This window comes from Ricinus communis, chromosome 9 (assembly GCF_019578655.1).
Source record: "Ricinus communis isolate WT05 ecotype wild-type chromosome 9, ASM1957865v1, whole genome shotgun sequence".
In the NCBI taxonomy this organism is placed as follows: Eukaryota; Viridiplantae; Streptophyta; class Magnoliopsida; order Malpighiales; family Euphorbiaceae; genus Ricinus; species Ricinus communis.
This window is the reverse complement of record NC_063264.1, coordinates 21,580,089-21,596,514: the sequence shown is the minus strand read 5'-3', so window position 1 is coordinate 21,596,514 and position 16,426 is coordinate 21,580,089. Positions and strand designations below refer to the sequence as shown.

General features: G+C 36.4%; 1 protein-coding gene across 1 annotated transcript; it reads left to right on the top strand.

Annotated features, from left to right (window-relative positions):
• The first annotated feature begins 10,909 nt into the window (after window positions 1-10,909).
• LOC125371216 lies at window positions 10,910-11,755 on the top strand. The gene is made up of 2 exons (XM_048379750.1): window positions 10,910-11,256; window positions 11,350-11,755. Exons 1-2 carry the CDS (start codon window positions 10,910-10,912, stop codon window positions 11,753-11,755), a joined length of 753 nt encoding a protein of 250 aa, XP_048235707.1.
• The last annotated feature ends 4,671 nt before the right edge of the window (window positions 11,756-16,426 follow it).

The following is a 16,426-nucleotide window of genomic DNA, read 5'->3' as shown; positions in this document are numbered from 1 at the left end:
AAGAAACAAACAAAATGAGAACATAGGTAGGGTTTTAGATCCAATAAGGAAAAAAATCACAAGTCCCCGCTTGTATTGCGATGGATTAATTGAAAACAACATGGTTTCCCCCTTATCCATGTGGATTTACATCTCATCCTGCTTGATCATCAAGCTAAGCCCCAATGCCACTGGTCAAACTTGTCAATTGCGTTCACATGATTCCTTACACCAATCCATATGTCATCAGGAGTCCTTGTGCCTAAAGGAATAAAGAATGACAGAGATCCCAATGGAGCAAATTCTAAATTGAAATATTTGGACTTGCCTCCATTCTCGTCATTCTGTCCTTCCTCTAATCAGATAGAAAATGATATATGTACTTGATTAACTAATTTTCTTTCTTCGCATTTTTTCGAGCATTGGATTGGTGCCTATGATTGCCGCTTCCTTGTGCTTTCACACAACATTGATGTCTATGCTACCCAAATAAAAACAGACCATCATATTATATAGAGATTAGAAAAAAAGGCACAAAAGAAACAAACAAAATGAGAACATAAGTAGGATATTAGATCCGATAAGAAAAGAAATCATAAATTCTTTGTTCTTTTCCATACGGCTAAGCATATGGATCTAATCGAATTGATTTAGACACAATGGTAGACAAAGAACACAAAACAAAGAAAGGACGTGAGTGATGAGTCTATGTACGCTAGCACGAGTGTTGATAAGTTTGCAAAGTTCTTGAACGAACCTGTAGCTTGAATTCCTACAAGGTAGAAGACTGGAAGAATATGCTCACTAGCCTCAAATATTTAGTTGCATGCAGTTTCCATAGCGCGAAAGCCCTCATTCTATAAGAAGAAAAAACTAGAAGATAAATATAAATATACAAAGTAAAAAAGATAAATAAACTAAAGTCAATTCAAAAACTAAAGAGGAGTTAACTGGTCAATAGCTTTTGTGGTCCCAAATTTTATGAGCCAACTTAATGAAAAAAGAGAAAATCCACCTAGGCCTACATAATAACACTATAACCCAAATTACTTCATTATATGCATCCCAAATACCAAAACACTCGCATCCCCACTTGTATTATGCTTGGATTAATCGAAAGTAATATGATTTCTCCCTTACAGGTGCGGATTTACATCACATCCTGCTTGATGATCAAGTTAAGCCCCAATGCTACTGATCAAGCTTATCAAATGTGTTCCCATGATTCCTTATGGTAATCCTTGTGTCATCAGGAGTTCTCATGCCTAGAGGAACAAGGAATGAAAGAGACCCTAATGGCGCAACTCCTAAATCGTAAAATTTGGTAGTGCCTAAATTTTCATCATTCCCTCTTTCCTCTAAACGATTCGTCAATACTTGATCAACTAATTTTCTTTCTTCGCATTTGTCCAAGCATTAGATCGGTGCCTATAATTGCCGCTTCCATGAGCTTTCACTCAACACTCATGTTTATACAACTCAAATAAAACCATACCATCATATGATACAGAGATTTGAAAGAGAGACAAATTGGATGGAAGAATAATGAAAATGAAACATGTACACCCTTTTCTCTCAAATTGGATGAACAGCTCCAAATCTGGATCTCCACTACGATTAATCTCCCAAATTGCCTCTTGAATTGCTCCACTACTGTTTTGCATTTGGAACCTTACGATTCCGGGATTCTTCCTCTCTATAACTATCTCCCAAATGAGCACTATGCAAAAACCAAACCAGCCGCCAGGGCTCTCTCTCATTCCTTGCTTAGCTTCCCCTAAAAAAAAGCAGTTTTCCTTATATAATTGTCTCAACACGGCCGTGGTCAAGGCCGTGCTGGTCGGCACGGCCGGAGTCCAGGCCATGCTAAACATTCGGATCTCAAAAATTAGGGTTTCTTCATGGTCGTGCCCCCACCAGTGCTGAGCCACTACGAGCCGTGCTGGAGGCCGTGGTGGCTACGTAAACCGCCCAAAATGCCATGTTTTAAAGACCAAAAGCTCATGGTTGGTCACGGCCAGAGTCCAGCCCGTGGTGATCAGCACAACCTTGACTATAATTAAGAACTTTAGTTATAGAAAGATGTATGTTACCATAATTCCAAAAGCTTAAAAGATTAAGTTTTGAAAATTGATAAGACAAGGAATTTACAAACAATACAAGCTATGTAGTTTATATTTAGATTTTGCTTGTTTATAAACAATGCTCTATCACAAAATCTAGCAACATCTCACATCATATTAGGCTAATAGAAAACATCATGCAAAACATCTAAAGTCTTAGCAATTCCAAAGTGTCCTATTAAACCACCCTCATGAGCTTCCCTAATTAATACCTCACGTATAGAACATATAGGAATACACAAATGCTTTTCTTTAAACAAAAACCAATCATGTCTATAAAACTTATCAAAAGAACCTTTTCCACAAGCATTAAACACATTGCCAAAATCAAAATCATGTTCATAAATTTCTTTAACATGCTGAAAACCAAGGAATTTGGCATTTAAAGTAAAACGAAGTGCATACCTTTGAGATAACACATCTGTAAGAACATTATCTTTAAAGCTTGTATTTGATCATATATGAAAAGGACACAATGAACTCACTCCATTTAGCATGGCGTTTGTTAAGCTGATTTTGCCCCTTCAAATGCTTCAATCACTCATGTTCCATCCTTTTTAGGCACATGTAAGACGGGCACCGCACATGTGCTCATACTTTCTCTAATCAACCCTTTGGCCATCAAATCTTCCACTTGTCATTGCAACTCCTTCATCTCTTCAAGATTACTTTGATAAGCTGGTCCATTTGAAATTGAAATGTCGGGTATAAAATCAATTTAATGTTCGATTCCCTTTATTTGTGGTAGTTCTTTAGGCATCTCTTCAGGGTACAAGTCTTTGAATTCCTACAAAAGAGATTGAAATACACTAGGCAAACTAGTGTTTTCTTGGTTAGTGCTTTAATAGGCACCCTTGTACAAAATTACAACGATGGCTTGCCTTGAAAGAAAAGCTCTCTTCATTGCACGCTCTCTTGTATAGAAATTGTCTTCTCTCTCACAACTCACAATCACACCCTCTCTTTTTGCATTCGCCCCTCTCTCTTTTCTTCTTTACAAATCACCCTCTATATCTCCTATTTCCACTCTAGGCTCACATCTCTTATGGCTTTTGATGTGCGTAGAATACACACATCTAAATGGGGTTTTTAAGGCTGATTATATGTACATTTGGATGTGAATTGGTCCCAACACTCATCCTATGCATCTGTTTATGTGCATTAGGTCCAAAAGAAGTCAAAGAGTGATAAAGGGAAGAATTGGAGCATAATTGGACGTCAAAGTTGCCGAAACAAGTCAAGTTCACGCATGAGGAAGCTGAACACGGCCGTATTGGTTTTAACAGTGGCCGTGTTCCTAACACGGGCACCAAAACAGGCCGTGTTGGGTGCGTTCGACAATAGGAAAAAGAATCATTAAGAAGCATGACCACAGAGAGTAACACGGCCATCAGCACGGGGTCGTGTTCCCAACACGCCCACCAATACCAGGTCATGTTCCCAACACGGGCATCAACATGGCCATGTTCACGGCAGCTGGACGAATTAATTAAAAGAAAAAAAAGAGGAAAATGCGAAAGAAAGAGGGGGAGGACGTCCCAAACTCTATTCTTTCTCTCTCTAAGGGTTTTTTGAGTTAGAACTAAGGAGAAAGGAGACTTGGACCAAGGTTTCAATTGGATTCTCTTCGACGATTGAAGATTGGGCGAGGTTCGTTGATTGGTTTCAATTCGAGCAAGAGGAATAAGAATCGATTCAAGATTGGGCAAAAGGAATTGGAGCTGTATTCTCTCATCCAAGGGTGTATTTGGGTTTCTCTACCTTTACTCATTGTTGTAATTGAATTCTTATGGGTTTTGATAATGAACATGATTAGCTAAACTTGTTAATCCATTAGGGGTTCTTTATCTAAGGATTTTTATACTTAAGTTTTGAATTGAATATATTGATTTTCAATATTGGTTTGAATGTTAATCCATTAGGGGTTCTTTATCTAGGGAAGTGCTTATTGATTTGTTCTTCATATCTTGTTGAATGATTATTGGAACTTGAATGTTCTTGAGAAAGACGTTTAGGTTTGGATTGTCTTTGCAACCTAGAATTGAAGTCGCCTAGAGATAGAGTGTTCGTTCTACCGGATTGAGAATTAACAACTCTCAATAGTGTTAAATGGTACATAATGCTAATTCGGATAATTAGAGTTAGGAAGAGATTTCAACCTAATTAATCTAAGTTAAAATGTTAGTGTTCTTGAGAAAGGTGTTAATTGCATAGAGATTTTCCCATGAAAATTGAATTCAATCAATCAATTCCATCGTTAGTTTCCATTCCCTAGAGACAAGAATTCCCAAGGGGTTATTTCTTAACTTGAATTAATCATTCCCTAGTAGCCGTAGTTAGATAACAATTAGAATAGCTATTAGTGCTAGACTGCATCGATAGGTACACTGCTTTAGATTGTAGCTGCATAGATAGCAACCATCAGCTTTTCACACAACTCTTCTTTTGTTACGCTTTTAACGCTTTCTCCGTCCGAAGCGCTTCCTCTCTCTCTGTTAGAACCTTTTGGTCCTCATTAACTTGCTTAGGAAATAATAGTACAAGTGTAAGTTTTACTGTTCATCATAAAACAATTTCTATTTGAACATCCATCATGCACAACTCGCCTATTATGTTGCCATGGATGTCCTAATAATATATGACTAGCAGGCATAGTGATATCCTTGATATTACACATGTTTTTGTATTCTTGATTTTGAGTTCTTTTTGGGAAAATTATATGTTTTTGTATTACAATCACCCTATTTTAGTTTCCTTTATGTCTCAGGTGTTTGTCTAGGTACATCATCAAAGTTAGAGAGAAACCGGACTAAAATCGGAAAGAAACGGACAAATTGGGCGTGTTTGACTGTTCAACACGCCTTGCCAACACGCTCTTGTTGAGAAGCACGGTTAGGGTCAGAGGGCATGCTGAAATTCCTTACCTATGGTAAGAAGAAATAATTTGCAACATGGTTCCCAAGAGTAACACAACTTAGGACCATGCCCGTTCTGAGCAACATTGCCAAAATATAAGCCGTGTTGAAAGGAGATGCTAAAGGGAGAGAATGTTGGGGTATTCAATATAGACTTTGAGAACAACCTTCCAAACGATCAAGAAGAGGAGAATGGAGACGAATTCCATTTTAACATCATCCAAATAGTTGTTCTTGAGGATTGGATTGAAGATTCAAAGGAAAGAAGGAGGAGATCTTAAGCTGTAGAGATTGGATTCAGAGCTATTTAAGAGGGGATAATATTTCCACCATTTGAGAAAAGAGTGTACATGTTCTTTTCAATTCTTGTTTACTTTGTATTTGATTCGTGTATTAGTTTAATCATGAACATATATAACTAATCTTATTAAACCCATTTGGGTGTGATCTTTAGCTATGCTAGGCTTGTTTTATACTTAATTGATTGAATTTAATTGATTGAATTGTTAATTTAAGATTTTAGTTTTCATTCAAGTATAATAAAATCAATTTTTTCTTCTTCATTGTTGAATCAATTTGAGAACTCCTTTGTAATTGAGAAATTCAATTTAGCTAGTACAACTACTTGTGTGATTAAGTGATTTGCATCCTAGAGATAAGTGTAATAGCTTACTGGAATAAGAACTAGACATTCTTATTAGCGATAATTTAGAGATTAATGCTATTCTAAAATCAATTGTTAGGAACAGATTCCAATTTTAGATCTTTAGGATTACGAATTGGTTAACTCGAGAAAGAGGCCAATTCATTTAAGAAAATATCTACAAATCGCAATTCTTAATCAATCAATTCATAAATTATTATTTTAAGCCGGCTAGCTAAAAGGATTCCTAATTGGATTAACTCAACTTATTGTCTTTTTCAAACTTTCATTCTCTTTATCAAAATTTAGTTTTCATTTGCATTCTCAATCATTTTTAGTTAATGATCTTCACCACCTTTTGATCGATTAAATAATAGGAATAGCGTAGTAGCAGTAGTTTCTCAGTTCCCATAGGATACAACATTGATACTTGCCATAGCTAGATTACATTTGATAGGTGCACTAGCCTGTAGATTACTAGTCATGTTTAGCTCACATCAAGTTTTTGGCGCCGTTGCTAGGGAATTATTTTGAGAAATATTGTGAATTGCGTGTCCTTATTAATTTAGCCATTTATTCTTTATTCTTTATTTGTTTTTGTTTGGTTTTCTACACACAATGTTGTTGGTTATTCGTTATTTCAGATAGTGTATGACCAGGAGGTCCAATCCTGATCTAGTAGACCCTCTACTAGCACTAGAGCGATCCCTCGGGTAGTTGAGGAAGTGGTTGAACATAGAGGAGGAAGAGATTCAGGTAGGGAAAGCCGTAGACGAGAGTGGATCGGAAGACACTACAGTACAGATGGCAGACGCCAACAATAACAATGAGAATAACCGGACGATGTATGATTTTGGTAGACCATCACTGAAGGGGACATGAAGATTATGAGACCGGCTGTCATCGTCAATAATTTTGAAATAAAGCCTAATGTGTTTCAAATGGTGCAGCAAACGGTTCAGTTCAGAGGCTTATCGGACAAGGATCCTAATGTGCATATAGCGAGTTTTCTGGAGATTTGTGATACCTTCAATATTAATAGGACAACATACGATGCAATTCATCTCCACTTATTTCCATTTTCTTTGAGGGATAGAGCAAAGCGGTGGCTATAGGTTGCTAGTCATGTTTAGCTCGCATCACAAAGGAATGACATCATATAACACTTTATCATAATAACATCCAATAGAGAATGATATCAATGCCTACTATTAACCCTTACTTCTCCCACAATCATCCAACCATAATAATCTATAGGGTTTTGGATGTTTAGTAGTAGGTAATGCAACCTATCAACTAAACTAGCATTAACAACATTGGTACAACTCCCCCAATCTATAATCAAACTACATACCTTAGCATCTAGCATGAAACATGTTATCTCTTTGGGCTTTATACTCTTCCTCTGCTTGCATAATAAAAGCACGTGTTATGACAAACAACTCACCATTAGGGCCGAGTTGCTCATCTATGTCACTTGCATTCTCAAGCTCGGCATGCGTTCTTCATCATCATCACTATCACTCTCAATATCGCCATCTTGTGCAGCCACCATTACACGCTTATTTGGACATTATTAAATAATATGTCCATACCCCAAACATTTAAAACACTTAATATCTCAAGATCTAGTGTTAGAAGTTTTGGGTTTACCTTTCATTTTGGTGTTGCCCAAATCTTTCCCATTCTTGCTAACATATACTTTGGGCTTCGAAAAGCTCTTGTCACTATCTTTCCAATCTGGCTTCCATGTGGAAGTTGTAGTTCCCAAATTGTACTTTGTCATTTTACTCTTGAATAGCTTTTCAATCTTGATGGCTTTACGTAGTATTTCCTCCATCTCAACTTATTCTTGTAGCTCCAACACATCAGCAATATTAATATGAATCTCAGAGAGAAACGTGAGACTCAATGCTCAATAAGGTTCTTTTGCTAAGGATCAATCTAATTTAGATTGTTAAATATAACAGACACATAAACAAAATAACAAACCTTGACCCAAATGCTTATTATAACATTAACCAATATTATTAAAACCTTGACCCATTACATATAATGAAGTAAGAACCAATGTTATTGAAATTCTTGACCCAATGTTTATGACACGCATGAAACAAAAGCTTAAAGAAGGACATTGGCGCCACACTCAAGAATGAGATGAGAAGGTGAGTAATAAATCATGTTTAGAATGCCACAAGAGAATAATCTTGATAAGTTTAAAATGGCACAACAAAAATAATCTTGATAAGTTGAAAACGCCACAAGAGAAATAATCTTAATAAGTTCAAAATCTCAGAAAGAAAGAAAAAGAGATTTAACCCTTACATTGCAAAGCAACATGCTTAATCCATTCTAGCTCCCTTTACAAATAGATTTGGCTTTGTTTATGTAGGTAACAAATGAAATGGAAATAAAATTTATTACATAGCATATGAAAAGCCATAAGTAACCACTATCCTTTAAATTCTTTTTGTAACATCAAAGATTTGATAAGATTCCTTAATTAATTATGCCACTTCATATGGAATGTAACCTCCTCATTATTTAATAAGTAAATGCTTGAATCATCTTAAGAAGCTTATTAGGTCTGCATTAGATGTTCTTGTTCAATCCATTCAAGAACCGTGCCATAGTTGCCTCTCTTTCCTCATCTTTGTTGCCTTTTATCATTACAATTTCCATCTCTTGATAGTGCTCCATACTTTTAGATTGTTGTACCAATATTTATGGTCAATTGCATACGTCTCTATAGTAATGTTGGGGTACAGATTTTCTCTTCATGATGGTTTTCATCTCTTGCCAACTAGCAATAAGTGCTTCTCCATTTCTCCTCTTACTTAACAAAAATCGATCCTACCAAATTATAGCATAATCTATGAAATCTATTTTCTTTCCCATTCTAAGTATGCTTCAGGATCAGCTTTGCTTTGGAACTTAGGAATCTTCATCTATATAGTTTTAAAGTTGTTATCTTGCCTTCTACGCCCTTGTTCATTATCATCAATGGGCTAATCATCATCATCATCATCATGCCATCTCCCTCTACGAACTTGTCTAAGTGCATGTTAGTTTATGTGGTTGGGTTGTTGTTGGGGCTATTTTGATTTATTTCCAGCCTCTCCACTTGATCACTAAAATCTCAAAGTTGCCTCTCTATACGCTCCAAATGCTCCATAGATTTTGCCATGGTTGGCTTCGGCGGATCAACCATAACAATCTACACTAACACAAAAAGGAACAAAGAAATCTCATAAATAACACACCCTTGCATGTTTACACTCAAAGGATATGACTCATGCTCGTGTTTTACTTAATTAGGCTTTTACCCTCTAGTGAACTCACCACTCAGCTTTTATCATTCAATCTCTACTCTTTGGTTCTTATAAAGGCTAAAAGAATCAATTGTCAAACAACCAAAATTGTAACTATTCAATAATCAACAAATCAGATTTAAAACACACACAAGAACACCAATATAAGAAAAGTATACTAGACTTAATGAACAACATTAAGCCTATATATACACAATGAAAGAGACAAGAAAAAAGGTAATAAAAGACTAACTAAGCTTAATAAGTGAAGAAAATAAAAGGCATAATATTTTTTTGAGAACTGGTCATAGAATCAGTCATGGAGCCAATTGACAACAGTAACTCTTTTTATTTAGTTTTTTTTTTCTTGGCTCTTTTTCCTTTTTCTGAAGGCACTTGATTAAAGAATTTGGAACAAGTAAATAAGTGATTAGAGCAATTAATCACAAAAAATCATAAAACATATTTCAATAAGATCACAAGAATGATACTGATGGAAAAGAACAAAATCGATTTAATCTTACACTAAGCCATATGGAAGAGAAAAAAGAACTTTTAATTTCATTTTGTATCGAATCTGAAATCCTACCTATGTTCTCATTCTTTTTGCTTCTAATTCAAGATTTTTTCCGTTGGGTACTCTTTTATTCCTTGTTCATTTAGGAATAAGAAACGCATTTGACAAGCTTGATCAGCGGCATTGGGGCTCAGTTTGATCATCAAGCAGGATAAGATGTATATCTGCGTACGTAAGGGAGAAATCATGTTGCTTTTGATTTATCCAGGCGTTCATCAAGCAAGATGAGATGTATATCTACAGACGTAAGGGGGAAATCATGTTGCTTTTGATTTATCCAGGCGTAATAAAAGTGGGAATGCGAGTGTGTTGATGCTTGGGACGCATATAATAAAGTAATTTGGGTCGAAGTGTTATTACGTAGGCCTACGTGAATTTTCTCTTTCTTTGTTAAGCTGGCTCATAAAATTTTAGACTACGAGAATTAATGACCAGTCAACTCCTCTCTAGTTTTTGAATTGACTTTAGTTTATTCATATTTTTCCTTTATATATTCATATTTAGCTTCTAATTTCTTCTTCTTATCGAATGAGCACTTTGGCACTATCAAAACTTCATGCAACTGAATATTTGAGGCTAGTGAGCATATTATTCCAGTTTTCTACCTTACGGGAAATCAAGCTATGGGTTTGTTGAAGAACTTTGCCGACTTATCGATACTCGCGCTAGTGAACATAGACTTATCGCTCACATCCTTTCTTTGTTTTGTGTTCTTTTTCTATTCTTATGTTTAAATCAATTTGGTTTGATCCCTACTCTTAGCTTGGCTGTGAGTTTTATGGTGGCTCGCACTATAGTGCAAACTATAATGCGGGAGGTATGTTTGCTTCTTCTTTATCTTCTTCTGCTGACCAGGAACAAGTTGATTATTTGGGAAATGCGCCCAGGCAGTAGAATAACCCGTACAACAACACATACGGTCCAGGGTGGAGAAACCATCCTAACTTCGGGTGGCGAAATAACAATTCCCAGGGTCCACAAGGATTTCAGAGGTTGCACCAGCAATAGCCCCAACAACAGATTGTTCTCCCTCAACTCCCTCAGAACCAGGAGAAGAAGCCCAATTTAGAGGAGTTCATGATGAAGTTTGTGTCCACTTCAGAGAACAAGTTTCAGTAGACGGACACAACCTTAGAAATCAGCAAGCCTCCATACAGAATTTGGAGAATTAGATAGGCCAGATTTCTAAGACGCTGACTAAGAAACAGCCAGGGACACTACCTAGTACCGTAGAGTCAAATCCGAGGGAGCCGTATCCAGCAAGGTTAAAGCATGAGAAGTTTGATCAGCAGTTTGGTAAGTTCTTACATTTATTTAAGCTGCTGAGGACTAACCTACCTTTTGTTGAGGCTATATCATAGATGCCCAAGTATATAAAGTTCCTGAAGGAGATTCTAAGCAACAAGAGGAAGCTAGAGGACTTAGGACTTATGAGATTAAATGAGGAGTGCTCAGCCATTCTTCAAAACAAGTTGCCAGTGAAGAGGCGTGATCTAGGGAGTTTCATTATACCCTATATTATTGGTGATTTGCCTATTAATGATGCTCTAGCTGATTTAGGAGCTATCATCAATCTGGTGCCTAGTAGTTTGTTTGAAAAATTAGGTTTGAGTGAGCCTAAACCTACTAGGATGAGCATACAGTTGGCATGTAAGAATGTTAAATATCCTAGGGGAATAGTTGAGGATGTACTTGTTAAGGTAGACAAGTTTATATTTCCTGTTGACTTTGTTGTTATAGATATGCAGGGTGAGAGTTGCGTGCCTTTAATTGTAGGTTGACCTTTCCTTGCAATATCTAGGGATGTTATAGATGTGTGTGATGAGATTATTACCTTTGACCTTAGCACTTCTATGAGACATTTACTTGGCCATGATGATACTGTATATTCTATGGATGTTTTGGATGATATTGTGGAGTCTCAATTGCAGGAAATATTACTTGATGATCCCTCACGAGTAGCATTACAAGCTAAAGATGCGAAGGAGTTGTCCAATGAGGATGTGTTGGAACAACTTACTTGTTTGCTCGCTAGTGAGCCCAGCAGGTCTGCTGACCATTTTGTTGATAATGATAGGTCAACGATGCAGAAATTGAGACCTTCACTTGAGGAGCCACGAACCTTGGAGTTGAAGGAGTTGCCTAAGCACTTAGCCTATGCCTATCTGGATGAGGCGGAGAAGCTACCCGGTGTTCATTGCAGCTAATTTGACTCCTAAAGAGAGGGAGATAGCTTTAGCTTCCTTCAGGAAGTATCCCGAGGCCTTTGCATACAATTTTGCAGACATTCCTAGAATCAACCCTAGCTATTATTCGCATAAGATCCTGATGGAGCATAATTACAGGCCAGTGGTACAACCACAACGACGTTTGAACCCGAATATGAAGGAAGTAGTCAAGAAGGAGGTAATTAAACTTCTAGATGCAGGTTTGATTTACCCTATTTCTGACAACTCTTGGGTTAGTCCTCTAGAGGTTGTGAGCAGGAATGGTGGTATGATAGTGGTCAAGAATAAGAAGGATGAGCTGATACCGACTAGGACGGTAACTGGTTTCCGAGTTTGCTAGGCAAAGATTTACCTCCGTGGAAAGGATGATTCATTCAGATCGACATTAGAGTCCAACTACATTGCATTGCCAGAATTCATGTTGTATATTTGAAAGAGGTTGACCTCTTTACTTCTTCCATGGTACAATCCTCTTCTCGCTGAGCCCCTTTCTCCTAGGCTCAATTATGCAACTCGAGAGGACCATTTTCCCTTTCCTTTTATTGAGCAGATGTTAGAGCGCTTGTCAGGGCATATGTTTTATTACTTTCTTGATAATTTTTTAGGTTGTTTTCAGATTCCCATTGCACCTGAGGACTAAGAGAAAACCATTTTCACTTGCCCCTATGATACGTTAGCAGACAATTGTTGGAGCGTTATTCGGTATGCCCACTCGAAGTCTCCCTTATTTTCATTAAGGAATCATAGGAACACAATTGATAATCTTGACCAGTGGCATTGGGGCATGACTTGATGATCAACCAGCATGAGCTGCAAATCCACGCACCTAATGGAGAAATCATGTTGCTTTCGATTAATACAAGTGGGAAGGCATGGGTTTTGATGCTTGGGAGGCATATAATAAAGCAAATTGGGTCGGAGTATTATTAGGTACGTCCATATGGATTTTCCCTTATTTTCATTAAAGAGTCATGGGAACGTAATAGATAAGCTTCATCGGTGGCATTATAGTGTGACTTGATGATCAAGAAGGATGAGACACAAATCCACACGCGTAATGGAGAAATTATATTGCTTTCAATTAATCCATGTGGAAATGCACAAACTTTGATGTTTGGGATGCATATAATAAAGCAATTTAGGTCGGAGTATTATTAGGTATGCTCACGATAATTTTTCCTTATTTTCATTGAGCTGGCTAATAAAATTTGTGACTACGAAAGTTGTTGGCTAGTAAACTCCTCTCTAGTTCTTGATTTGACTTTAGTTTATTCATCTTTCTTTATTTATCTTTTTCATATGTAGCTTCTAGTTTCTTCTTCATATGGAATGAGGGTTTCGCACATTAAAAAATGCATGCAACTGAATACTTAAGCTAGTGAGCATATTATTTCAGTTTTCTACGTTGTGGAAAATCAAGTGATGGTTTCTTTCAAGAACCTTATGGATTTAGGCAATCTTTGATATAGGAAGAATGACTAAATCAACATCTAATGTTCCTAAATAACTAAAAGAGTAGTTGTCCTACTTATTTCCTCTTTAAAAACACGCCTAAGTCAAGCACCCACTTTAAGTGCCTCATTTGGTTTCCTTTTTAAGTGCTTCCCTTGTTTTCCTCTTTTCTTTTTAATGCCTCCTCTCATGCCTTGTAAATTTCGACCCAAACTCAAAGATTCATGGCCCAACATGTTGAATTAGGTTAATAACATTATTATGCTTGATTAACACTAATTCTTCATGTATAGTAGATGGCTTGGCCCAAATATCTAGAATAAGCCCATTTAAGGCCTCCTTCATTCTTTTAGCTCTAGCTCTTGTAATTGGACCTCCTTGGATAATTAATTGATCATTTAGGCTTGGAACTTGTTCTCCTTGACTTGGCTGGCTACTTGGCTCCTTGGGCTTTAGAATTACATCATAGGTATAAGAATGACAGGTATGGTACAAGAACTTAAGGTCTCATGCACATACCCTTTTGAAACTAGCTCCTTAACTTGCCTTTGAAGTTCCTTTGTTTCCTCCGGATTACTTCTATCGATTGGTCTATTAGGTATGGCAGCCCCAGGAACAAAGTCTATTTGATGTTCCATGCCTCGAATTGGTGATAATCCATTAGGCATTTCTTTGGAAAAGTATCTTCAAATTCCTGTAATAAAGCAACAAACACACTAGGCAAAGATGGGTTATGTTCGTTAGTTGCAATATAAGCTCCTTTGTATAAGAGTACAAACATTAGCTTATTTGAACAATAAGCATGCCTAACCTCACCTTCCTTAGCTAAGAAACTCTCATTCTTCTTACTTTTCTCTTTAGGCCGAATCTCACTCTCATTTTTTCTTTCATTTTCTTTCTTTTCACTCTTTATCTTTCACTCTATTCTTTTCGGCCGCTAATCTCTCCCTTTCCATTTTACATTACTCTTTATTCACTTGCTTTAGAATAAGCGGTGTAAGAGTAGTCTTTCTTCCATCCTTGACCAAAAGAGTACCTATTGAGAAATCCATCATGAAACAGCCTTTTTATCATATTGCTACAGTCAGCCAAGCAAAATAACACCCACATGCATAGGCACGATATCACATAAGATTTCGTCCTGATATCTCCTAATAGAAAAAGAAATGATAACTTGCTTGTTCACCTTTATCTCACCACAATCATTAAGCCATTGAAGCTTGTAAGGACGTGGATGTCGGATGGTATGCAGCCCCATTCTCTCCACCATATGCGAGCTAGCTATGCTGGCATAACTCCCACTATCAATGATAACACTACATGCCTTACCTTGCACATGACATCTAGTGTGGAAAATGTTGTCCCTTTGTTGTTCAAAATCATCCTCTCTCATATGAGCATTGAGTGCTTTTCTAGCAATATGCAAACCTCCGCTAATAGGACCCTCGATATAATCATCACTACAATCCTCTAATGGTGGCATCTCATCCTCACTACTTTCCCCATCACTAGTCGATTCTAACTCCCTATGTTCTCTAGTGATCATAGCCCTTTTATTAGGATATTGTGATGCTATATGACCATTCCCTAAACACTTGAAACACTTAATGTCCCTAGTTTTTTCTTTGGAACCATCGTCCTTATTGTTCTCTTTATGGGCTGAATCACTCTTTCTCTTAATTCCATCAAAACTAGCTTTACTCGCTCCCTTTAAATCCCCTTTTGAATCTTTATTCTTAGAAGAATTCCAACCAGATTTGGTATTAAAGAAAGGTTTGGATTCATACTTTGTTGCTCCTCTACTTAGAAGTTGCTTTTCTACCTATCTCATGCCTTAGGGAATTAACTTCTACCCCTTCATCTCCATTTAAAGAATGATTAGATATTGATGCAATAAAAGTTAGTAAACAAGATAAAAATATAGGACCATGAAAATTACCCCCTCACGTGTTTGCCCCCAAAGTTGGGGGTGTTCACTCGTGTTTGCACTCAATTGATGAAATATCACTCAAGGGTATTCCTCATGCCTCTCGGCTTATTCCCATTATATTCTTAAGTAAATCAAAGAAAAACAACATAAAGAAACTGATTAGTTCTAGTAAAATTCACAAATCGAAGTGTTAAAGTCTTAATTGAAGCAAAACGGTCAAAACAAAAAGTAATAATTGAGAAGCCGATAAACAAGAAAACTCAGAAGAAGCAAAAAACATGCAAAAGAAAATACCAAGAAATAATTAGGATGTTTTGGCACTTTAGGAGTTTGTTTCCAACTAGGAAATTGAGTTGATTTAGGATTCCTTATTGACCAAGTAAACAAATTCTTATATGGAATGATTAAATCCTTTAGATCTTACAAATCTGATTTCCTATTCAAAATTAGATTCTTTAGACAATCCAAAAAGAGAATTTTTTTTTTCAATAGGAAAGATTATAAATATAAGAAAATAAACCAAATAAGAAACTTTTGAACATAATCTTTGATATGGCCGATTGTGTATTTACTACAATCTTCTTTTTTTTATTTTGAATTTCGAATGTCAACTCTTTCTTCATATTTTCCTTTTTATTGAATTTCAAATTTCAATTTCTTTTCTTTTTTTAGTCAACAACTAATTAAAACTTTTAAAGAAAGAACTCAAAAAATGATGTAAAGTAAAGGATAAGTAACCTGATCTTAGAGCCAAAGCTGTGATACTAAATGATAAGAAACCTCCAAGGATTGAAACCATGAACCATTTGGTTATGTGAACCTGTGATTTACAAGCTAGAAAACCCCTTAGCAATTTAATATATCTGCCCAAGGAAAGCTAAGAACAGATCGAAAGAGATAATATTTAGATTAGAACCTAAAGGAAACTAAGGACTTTAAACCCCAATCTAAGGACGCCACAAAGGATATATCAATTCCTTTGATAAGTTTGATTGCATTCACGTAAGAATACAAGGTTCAAAGCAACAACTTTTAAAGGAAAAATACTTGAAATATTATTGATAAAAGTTGGATTATACAAAGAAATTCATTTTAGGCTTTATAAGCCTCAAAAACCCAAATCTTAGCTTACTTAGGAAACAAATGTCAAAAGGATAGAGATAATCTTCCTAATTAAAAGATAACTAAAGACAATTCCTAATTAAGCTAAAACACATAAGTAGCCGCCCATAGCAACTAAAGAAAATCCTAATTTAGAAAGAAGTCAT